Source organism: Anopheles coluzzii, chromosome 3 (genome assembly GCF_943734685.1).
Source record: "Anopheles coluzzii chromosome 3, AcolN3, whole genome shotgun sequence".
Lineage (NCBI taxonomy): Eukaryota > Metazoa > Arthropoda > Insecta > Diptera > Culicidae > Anopheles > Anopheles coluzzii.
Window position 1 is genome coordinate 83,044,112 of NC_064671.1, and position 10,341 is coordinate 83,054,452.

The window sequence follows — 10,341 nt, forward strand, 5'->3', positions numbered from 1 at the left end:
GAAAACGTTAAGCCGTATCTTTAGTGTACAATGTACAATAAATCAGTCACAATGTGACTTATCTGACAATTTCAGCACGAAAAAAATGGGTTCATCGTTAAACATTTGTAATAAAATTAATCAAACAGTATTACGCACGTTATCTTAATGATTCCTAAGCAAAAAGCTTTCATAACACTCCTCAAACACACAATCTCCACCAGCAACAGACAGAAGCAAAAAACAAACTTGGGTCACCGCGTTGGGTTCCTTCAAACTCAATGTCCCCCAAAACGGTGATAGTTTAACTGGTTAAGCAAATTTTAATTACGAGCATTGACCATAAAAGTAACACTTTTCGTGGTACTGCTCCTCAGAAGCTGGAGAAGCTGCTGCAGGGAAGGGCAGGAAGGGCAATTATTAAATTCCACCGTGTGCACACACGCACACACACAGCTTGCCGGGAGGAAGAACCTGACAGAACAAACCGGTTGTTCCCGGCGTTCTCCCGATTGCCTCGGATCGACACGGGAGATGCTGCCCGTTTCGTGGTTCGTTTCGTTTTTTGTTTTGTTTTTGAACATGCCGCCATATGAGTGGCCGGTGTCTCACGCAGGCAGGCAGGCAGGTCTTGAAAGTTGGTCGTCTTTTTCTGCTTCGTTTTGTGTGTGTGTGTCTTTGAGAGAAGTTATGCTGTTTTGGAATTTTATTTACGAGAAGGCCTTTTTTATTTCTGTTTATATAGAATCACTGCCACCACTGGCACCGGCACTCCACCTTCTCTCACCCTCTCTATTTATCTTTTGCATTGGAACGCGCACACCAAGAACACTTTAACCGGTGGAACCGAGTGTTATGATGGCATTTATGTTTCGTTTTCTTAGACAGAGGGCAATGTTTCTGTGTTTTACCCCTTTTTTTTTCTTTGTGGCGTGCTCTTGTTGGTTCACCTTTTGCCACTCCGCTGTCGCTACGGTTCGACGGCCAAAGCCCGGGGTAAAAGTTTCACTTTCATAAAGCCATAAGCAATTGGGAAAGAAAATGCACGGCACGGAGGAGTATAACTGTGCTGTGCATATAGTGGTAGAAAAGTGGAAACTTCCTCCCGCCGTTCGTTCTTTCTCTTATTTATCATTTTTAATTACTTCAAGTTTTCCCGGGCCTCTTACCATCCGTTGGGGAGAGTTTCCATGAATGCAAAAAGCTTTTGCTGTTTCAAGAACGAGAAAGACCGAAAGAGAGAGAGAGCAGCAAAGCACTCGGTAAACGAGGAATGTTTTTACATCTTCTTGACTTGGCTTGACGGGGCAAGTTGCGTCATTTTCAGCTATTTAGCACACTCGGGCCATATCCTATTGCGACGTGGAAAGAGGGCAGAGCGGAGGTTGCAAAAAGTTGGAACTTTGCTGCTTCTTGGGCACAATAAAAATTCCATTCACGGCGTTGGTCCTTTATTATTCCGGCAAGAAAAAAGTTCTGTGAGACAGCGAGACCGGGTGCGCATCAGGCACACCACTAGTGGTCCGGGTAAGTTTGTAGCGAATGGAGATGGCCGCAAAAAATAAACGGAGCTAAAAATAAACGAGAATGTAATATTAGTTAGAGTGATCGGGTTTGGAATCTTGTGTCCTTTTGCGTACCCCGCAATACTGTCCCGCAGCTGGTGAAGGTTAAAAGCAGGTTGAAAGAATAAAAAGCTTAACCTGCCTAGAAACCAAGCCAAGAGACACAGGGCGAGACACGAGAAAAGTCCCATCATTCATCTTTCTTCCATCTTTTGCGTTCTTGCTTGCGCAAATGGGGCGCAAACTTTTCCTTTCTACCGGGGAAAAGTGCAGATGAATCCCATTTAGTACATCGTATCATCAGCTTCCTGGTATTGCATTTCCTTCTGGACGGTGTCACGATGTCCGAAGGTCCGATCGATTGGTTGGATGGAAAGAGTTGTTTCAGGACGGGTTTTCAAGCTCCTTCTCGCTCTATTTATCTCTGGGTTCATGCGTTTTTGCATAAAGGTGTACTGGCTGGCGAACAACGCTGCGGATAAAAAAGCTCTTCAACAGATCCAGCAGGACATGCAGACGGCGTCGAAAGCGAATAGGATCTTTCAGATTCTTCAGAGGTTCCAGGATAGGAGCTGTGAAAGAAAATATGATAGAAAAATGTGGTTAAAAATCCATAACCTTTCACCCATGTCGTACCGCTGCAGGACGCAAAAAAAGCAAGAGAATGTTGATGCAAACTCCTCTGAAAAGAAGAAAAAAAAAGGTGTTAAAATATGTATGCAACGCTCTGCATTGATCGCATTTTTCTTTCCATTGTTCACCATCGCAAACGGAGAGATTCTATTATTTTCTGGTTGAGTCATCTCAGACGCTCTGGCCCGTTTTGTTGCTGTTGATAGTACACCTCTAATAGGTATTATGCGAAGTCAACGCGAATTGCGATAACAAATCATCGACGCTCTGGTAAAAATATTAAAAACACAAATATTTATTTCTCGATGTCCAACCGATTATTGGGTGACATACGGACAGCCAAATCGCAACACACGATAACACGGAATTTGTGCGATAATTTGAGCTGGACGCACCGAAAAAGAGGCCGAAGTGGGAACGGGGGTGCAAATCTGCTGATAACGCGCAACGTGCGGCCCACACACAGTCACGAGAAGAGAACAGGAGAGCCAGATGGTCAGTAGTGACCGTTTGTTTGTGAGCGGAAAGTGTCATCATGAGCAATCGGAACCGCACGGGAACGTTAATCACCATCGGCGTGCTGCTTACTATCGTAAGCGGCCCGGCATTCTGTGAGACGTTTCAGTTTCCCGAATTTGTAAGTGATATCAACGATGGATGTTATCGGAGCACACTAAGATGGTGATGTACATTTAATTGCCATTAAATTCATACGCTCTCTCGATCGGCGTACCTTTGCGACATCGATCTACGTTGATGCAGTTCATGCCTCGCTTATCATTTTCTATGTTTCTATCTTCCTGATTTCCTCCGAATTTTCAACTTCGCTCAAGGTTGCGGTCGAAGGTGACGCTGCAGCAGCATGCGGTGGTTGGATTATTGATAAGGTGCTCAGACCACATGTGTTAACAACCGCAGCCTGCGTGAAGCGAGGCAGTCGAAGTGTGCGACAACTGCTGGTGCGATATGGCAGTGCGGAAGTAACAAGCCGTACCTCGAGTTTGGCCATCGACAGGATGCTGACCTTTGGGGAAGATGAACGGCTTGTTGTGCTCAGTACGTTTGGTCGGTTGCGAAGAAATCCTCCAGTGTCTGCACCAACCGATCAGCGACTCAATGGTACCTCGCTGCTTTGCTGGCAGCGAACGACGGATGGTGCGTTGCAGAAAACCTTGCTCAAGGTTGCTCCGGATCAGAAGCACACATTAAAACATCTTATCAATACCCTGCACTGTCGAGATTCGGAGACAGGCGAGTACCGCCTGGAGGGAGCTCTTATCATGGAAAATCTCATACCAGCCGCTATGTTGACAGTGCGAACGCGCGATGAATCTTCCATCTGTGGCAGTTCGGTGGACATATTGGAGCTGTCCGATCTAAGCTCGGCAAGCGATGACGCACGGTCGATGATTGATACACCGCTGGTGGAGCCCGTTCCCGATAATGGTTTCCCACTGGACCAACCGAACTCACCGTTCGGATACATCGTGTACGTTATCTTCATGGGCTACTGCATACTCTACACACTGATGTTCTTTATCTACGGGTTAATGCGCACGAACCCGAGTACGGATTTGTAGACAAGGCGGCAGAATAAAAGCGACCGTGGGGTCTTCACACTTGTAAGCCTTTTTTTCGTATGATTGATTTATTTAACTTCTTCGTTCGGGCGCTTCGTACACCACTGTTATACATTTATAAAGGCTAGTTGAGGAGGAGGGCTGCTACGATCGCCACCAGCACGGTTGCCAGGGACAGTGTGATGGAGCTGGCAGTGCCACCACCGCCGCCACCACCGACAACGCCCGGCATTGGCGTTGGGCCGGCTACCGGCGTATCCGTACGGCCGAACTGCTGCTGAATCCAGTGGTGATAGTACCGCACCTGCGTGTACACCGTGTACGTGTTGTTCGTACCGCAGCCGAACCCGAACGAGATGATGCCGGTCAGCCGATCGTTACAGTACAGCCCACCGCCTCGGTTCGGGGCACAGACACCGTGCGTGGCCTGATTCAGCACGGTGCAGGCCATCGAGTCGTGCAGCATGCCCTGGTGCTGGGCGTTGCAGGTAGTGCGCGGTGAATACTGTACATTCAACACCTGCAGCGGTACGTTCTGGGCAGCCTGCTGCCAGTTCCATCCAAGCACCTGACACACCGTGGAGTCTGGCACGATCCGAAGATTCAGCTCGGCCGGTGCCATGTTCGGCAGAGCGACCTGCGGAAACACGATGTTGTTCGTGAGCCGCAGCACCGCGATATCATTCTCGAATGTCCACGGGTTGTACTGCGGATGGGGGAAGATCCGATTCACCGCCATAACTGGTGCGTTTTGATCTACGACCAGTACACCGGCGCGCACCGAAACCTGGTTGGCGGCGATGAGATGATTGTTCGCGTCCAGCACGCAACCGGCTGCCGTTAGGATGTGATTTTGGTTCAGGATCGAACCACCGCAGAACGCAGCCGTACCGATCTGTACCGCAACCTGGGCCGGGAAAGCGCCAGCCATCGCCGGTCCACCACCCACAAGGAACGGACTCACGGAATCAGCCTGCGCGAGGAACTTGTCTGCAGCCACGGCCTCCTCTTCCACTGCGAAGGCATTCTCGTGCACTTCGTTCGCAATACGATCCACTGTGTTGACTAGTTCACGTTCAATCAGGACAGGTTCTCCCTGGGTAAGAACCACCAAGAACGCCACCAGGAACACACACACCACAGGCACTTTTTTACCCATTTTCTTTTTTCTGTTCTGTCTTCAGACGTCCGGTCTGTCGTTCGGTGCGATCGTAACTGTCCACCAGCTTCGGTGAAGCGTTAGATCATAACTAACTGCGCCAAACCGTAGGCACTTATTTGTTCCACTAAGTGAAGCCGGTATACTATCTAAACCTGGACGGTTTGGGTGGATTAATGGAAGGATTTGCGGTACGGAAGTACGATAAACTGCTCCCGATAAACAAGTAGAGCTGCACCGCACACGCCATATCGGTTGACGTCGATTTCGGGAGAATTTTGATAAATCTTGATAACACGATATTCTCGTTACGGTTTGAGTATGCGTACTTTTTTCAGTATAGTTCCCACCAAAGTACACCATAAATCACACTCCGAAAAGCCAAACTTTGCTGCTACACTCGAGGTGCGGTAATTGTGTTGACATAATTCCAAGCAGAAAACTGGGCCATATCGGTTTTTTTGTTGCCGGGACGAAAGTGTGCCGTTGACAGGATGCCAAAAAGCGCTCTACTTGCTTCCTCGTTCCGGGCAAATGGCACGAAAAGGTAGCTCAATCAAGAAGGCTCGGGACAGAGATAGTACCGATATCTTGATAATTAATTTCCTTATTGGTTTGGTAGGTTTTTTTGCCAACAGTGAGATTTGGAGACATCATTTATCCTTGGGTTCTTCCTTCCGCCAATGTGAACAGGTCAGGTTTAAGAAGGTCAACATTTTAGGTTTTGAAACGTTATGGACGTGGCACTGATAGTGCGATGGCGATGTATTGAGGGCATTGCTGATGGTGGATCAAGATATAGATTAAAATTAAAGAGAATCATTAAGATGAATAAAACGGCTTGATATTGAAGTTTGATTTTCCACTTGTACTTGCTATCCTAGAATATTCAGTTCCGTTAATTTAAGGTATGTTAATATGTTTTGCTCAATACGCTAGCTAAGAAATCAAACCATTACAATAAACCGGTGTTTTTCAATAGAATCCTACTTTTGGTCCTTCGAACCAGATATGCCATGATGCTTTGTAGGCTCTGTTTGGTTCGTTATTGCAATCAATGAGCAAATATTTCTCAAATACCCAAAATGGTGTTAAAATATCAATATAAATTTATGAGTAGACTTTTAAATGTTCAACTATGTTGATTCAACACAATGTTTTGGTATTTTGAAACAAATTTTTCCATCAACATATTGCAATAAAGACCCGTTTTCACTTGCTGAATATTGGAAAATTATTTTTAGGACGCATTTTAGTAAAATTTTCAAATTCTTTCATCATTCCAACCTAGAAAAGTAATGCGTAGAACAGAAACTAATTCCAAATGTAACAAGTATACCCTCAAACACTCAATATGTGCCCCAGTGGACTTAAGTTAATCACTTTGTCTAAATTATTTGCAACTTTTCCGAACCCACGTAAACCCCAACACGCTCACTAGCTCAAATGTACCATTATGGTCCGTACATACGTGTGGGTCGTTTTCCACAGAATCTTCTCTCCCCGGTTCTTAACCAGGGGCCGGACCGACCATCCCGAAGCCGCTAACCTTTATTTATGACACGGTGCGGTTAACCGAGACCTCATTTCGTTTCGACAAACGGTTCCACTCCGAGCCCCATTTTCGCAATGGTTTTTGTGTCTAAGTTTAAGAACTTTGCCGGGAAAGGGGTCACTGCTCCGTCGTAGCACGCATACCCACCATCGGGGCTGAGAGGTAAAGGCCCGGTCCCCATGTGCTGTGCAATTGAGCGCACGTACGTACGCAAAACGTCACAGATGGAAATTGGAAACTATGGCCAGCAGAAGAGGGTTTGGTCGGTGTCTGAAGACGTAATTTTGTAATTTGAAATGACACTTTAATGGAGGTTGCCGGTGGCCGTCGGTACCGTCGGGAATAACAAGTTCAAGTGCGCCTAATAGCACACACCACACAGCCCGGTGTCGGTGTTATCCCATACCGGTCCGGAGAAATATCGAAGAAAAAAGGGTCAACTTAAAGTGCAAAAAACACAAAACATGCTCTACTCGCTTTCTCCTCACTAGCAGACGAAAAGCGGGAGAAATATTGTGTAAGGATAGTCGGAGGGAAAGTAAACCCGAACGCTACCTGCTAGCATAGGCCAGGCCAGCTTGCGTGTCATCTCCCCAGGTGGTGGCGCTTGTATTCTATCCTCCCAATGGAGCAGGCTAGATGCCATTCCACGTACCTTCACACGAATTGGCGGGGATGGATTCCTTCCAAGCCAGACCGTGCTTAGATGACGGTACGCCTCTAGGAATTCTGACCATCCACCCTCTTTGGCGGACTGCATGCCAGCGAGACACCGATGTTTTGGGGAATTAATACACGGAGCTCAGTATTAGTGTCCCCCGGTTCCAGCCTCAGCGTGCCTTATGCCTCAGATAGGTTCGAAACCAACATCCAAGGTTGATTGGATAATAAATTTCAGGCATTTTCCAAAAAACCCTCGCCACACACAAACATACCGCCAGTCCACCTCCGGCGGCAGGTCATTAATGACTCAACACTGTCATAAATTTGAGCATTTCTGGGGAATTTTCTAGCCACCACAGAGGCCCGCCAACTTTGTAGGCTCTCGTTGGGACTTTCGTTTTAAGCTGTTTTGTACCCTTTTTTCCTTCTGTTGATGAGCATTTTCAGCTACATAAGCCAACAGACAACCCATTTTTTAAGGGAGCAACTGACTATGACTTTACTATGATTGACAATCATGATGGTTGTGCAAACATGTAACACAGCAAGAGATACAAAACTGATGCAAAAAAGCGCAACGAATTCGTCGGAAGAGGGCTGGGATGGTTCCCTCTAGGGAGCATACCTATAGAAGCGCAGATATCAAATCCAATGAACGACTGTTGTTCCGGGTTAATTAACGAGAATGCAAAATATTGCTCATCTGATCCCATCTGATATCCACAACGTGTTTTGTTTCTTTCTTACCGTCCATGTCCATGCTGCGCTCAAGCTGTGACAGATTTAGGATCGAACGAAATACTCCTTCTCCATTCCACAAAAAATAGGCGCACCCCGATCGCTTATCGGTTATGATTACCAACGGGAAGTTGGCGTCCAGCCCTGGCGTGTGATGACCCTTTTTGCCACACAAATTACTATGATATGTTTTAATTAAAAGTAAAGCCTGGAACCATCCCATCGATGACCGTAGCATGCTGATGATTAGTGTAAATATTGGAATTTATTTCTCTATATTCTCGGTCACAGACAGACAGCCCGGCAATCCGTTTAGCTGTGGAGAGGAATCACTGAAACCTATAAACCTTACTAAACACGGGTAACTGTCCCCTAGGGCGAGGAGGCCGTCTGCTAACCTGCTAAGAGGGATCATCTTTGCCTCTTTCCTTCATGCTGGGACAAAAAGGGTGGCACAAATAAATAAACTATTTTAATGCTACGCACACAGTAGTGGTCTGTCCCCGGCGGATTTTGCTTCGGTGCATGCAACTTACGAAACCAAACAAATGATGAGATTATATATTCAAGCCCTCACTCGTCGGTAGTTATAACACAGACGGGATGTTATAAATTTGGATCATATCTCTCTGCGAACCCGTCTTGCCACGGTTGCATAAATCTCCCACAGTAGCTGCCAATGCTTGGCAGAAAGTTTGAAACGCATCATACCAAAAGCAAAAAGAGCGTTTAATTTGCTTTCTTCATCGCGTTCCATCACTTTCGCAGGCATTTCAGCTGCGGCTCAAACCGAGAGATCGATCGATCAAACATTGATCTGGGAATTTTTAGGGTCCGCCGAAACTGTGCTGGAACTGCTAACTGCACCGAAATGCAGTAGAAAAACTGAGCCCAACTGTCATCTCTAGTTGGCCGTCACGGCACACGGCATGACAGCCGCTGTGCGATTAGATCCTGTTGAAAACCCGTCCATCCCGAAGCGAGATGATACGGACATTTATGAATAATAATGTTCGGGTCACCACCCCGGACCGAACCCGGAGCACCTTTGTATGTGCTGCTGCGTTTTTGTTTATGTTTATGCGTACTCCTGTGCTCCCGCAATCGTTTGGGACATACTGCGGGAGGACACGTTTGGGACAGAGATCGTAATCCTTTTTTCGGGACTTTTTTTTTTGGGATGATTTTGGTTAGCCATGGACCGTCCTAAACACAATGTTCGTGGATCTGAAAATATAGCAACGAAAATAAATAAAATTGTCCCAATCGAAGCAAACCCGTTGTCTGTGCGCGAGGTACAGTGAAACAAAACCCCAGCGCTGAAAACCCCAGTGGAATACTGCACCTTTTGGCGCTAGTCGAATGGTGTCGATCTGCCAAAACTGCAGATGAAGCGTTGCATTTTTCATGCGCATATGCAGGGACCGGCCGCGGTTTCGCTTGACTGTTTTTCCACACCTGTATTTTCCGGAGCATACCGATGCACCCGAAGCTCTATCGGTAATAACTTTAGATAGAAGAGCAAAAGAAGGTTGTGTGTGTGTCGGCGTAAGAAAAAAAAGTCGTGCTCCAAACTAATCATCCCGCTGGGAGGTGGAAACTGTGGGACCGCTTTTTTACCCCGTCACAGCAGCACGGACAAGGTGGCAATATTTCGCTCACTCGACACCGCATCAGCAAAACCTCCACTGCACAGCAAGTGAACTTTTCAGTTTTAATTGAAATTCATATCTCATATGTTCATTACGCGCGGAGGTTTTCCCCGTTGGCAATTTCATTTCACCTAACTGCGATGCGAAGCGCTGCGCTTGTGAACATGAGCATTGTGAGCTGCTGCTCGGGAGTTTGTGGTCATCGGTCGGTGGTTTCGTTTTGCTGTGAAACGACAACAAGGGGACACGAGTGGACTGGTTGGGTAAGGTCACTTCTCCCAATATGTACAACATAATTACGATTCGTCACCTTTTTTAATGCCTTTTTTTGCGGTGGTTCGTATGTCGTATGCTGGGAAAGATTCTGGGGACATGGCACGGTTGTTGATACGTGTTTTTATTTTATTTTTGCAACTTCTTCTAGTTTTAACGATATTGCGTCCCTTTTTCCAACAGCTAGTAATACAGTGAGGGTAATTGGTATAACCGTAGTGAATATAAATTGCTCTAAAGCAAACAAATGACTTAATGAAATAGAATAATTGTCTTGAAATGAGGATGGTATGGACCAAACAAATAAGTAGCGGAAATTATTTTGGCTTTGGGATCTTTTTTCGAATTGAAATCACACTTTGTTTACCAGGCCTTCAAGCAGTTGAAGGATCAATACATGAATTTTCTTCATCGAGTAATTTTAATAGCATAATTTGCCAAGCGTTTTCAGATTTTGAATGAATTAGGGCCTAAATTAGTTGTCCTAGAAAGCTATTTTTTGCAATCAGAACCACACAATAATGAATTGAAATCATTCGATAAA

The 10,341-nt window shown here is 46.1% G+C and overlaps 2 protein-coding genes across 2 annotated transcripts; one reads left to right on the forward strand and one right to left on the reverse strand.

The window, feature by feature from the left end:
* Nucleotides 1–2,485: 2,485 nt before the first annotated feature.
* LOC120959034 (uncharacterized) lies at nt 2,486–3,757 on the forward strand. The gene is made up of 2 exons (XM_040382155.2): nt 2,486–2,814; nt 3,011–3,757. Exons 1-2 carry the CDS (start codon nt 2,713–2,715, stop codon nt 3,755–3,757), a joined length of 849 nt encoding a protein of 282 aa, XP_040238089.2. The 5' UTR covers nt 2,486–2,712.
* Nucleotides 3,758–3,881: 124 nt separating this feature from the next.
* On the reverse strand, nt 3,882–7,231 carry LOC120956281 (trypsin-like). The gene is made up of 2 exons (XM_040377664.2): nt 7,127–7,231; nt 3,882–4,853 (listed from the first exon to the last, which is right to left on the reverse strand). The coding sequence occupies exons 1-2, from the start codon at nt 7,229–7,231 to the stop codon at nt 3,882–3,884; spliced, it is 1,077 nt and encodes a 358-aa protein (XP_040233598.2).
* Nucleotides 7,232–10,341: the final 3,110 nt, after the last annotated feature.

Excerpts from the sequence above, each read along its gene's own strand:
- LOC120959034 (XM_040382155.2), top strand. The coding sequence starts at position 2,713 with ATGAGCAATCGGAACCGCACGGGAACGTTAATCACCATCGGCGTGCTG. Across the intron at positions 2,815-3,010 it reads CGTTTCAGTTTCCCGAATTT|GTTGCGGTCGAAGGTGACGC; the intron begins GTAAGTGATATC and ends ACTTCGCTCAAG.
- LOC120956281 (XM_040377664.2), bottom strand. The coding sequence starts at position 7,231 with ATGCAGTCCGCCAAAGAGGGTGGATGGTCAGAATTCCTAGAGGCGTAC. Across the intron at positions 4,854-7,126 it reads CCCCGCCAATTCGTGTGAAG|GGAGAACCTGTCCTGATTGA; the intron begins GTACGTGGAATG and ends GTTCTTACCCAG.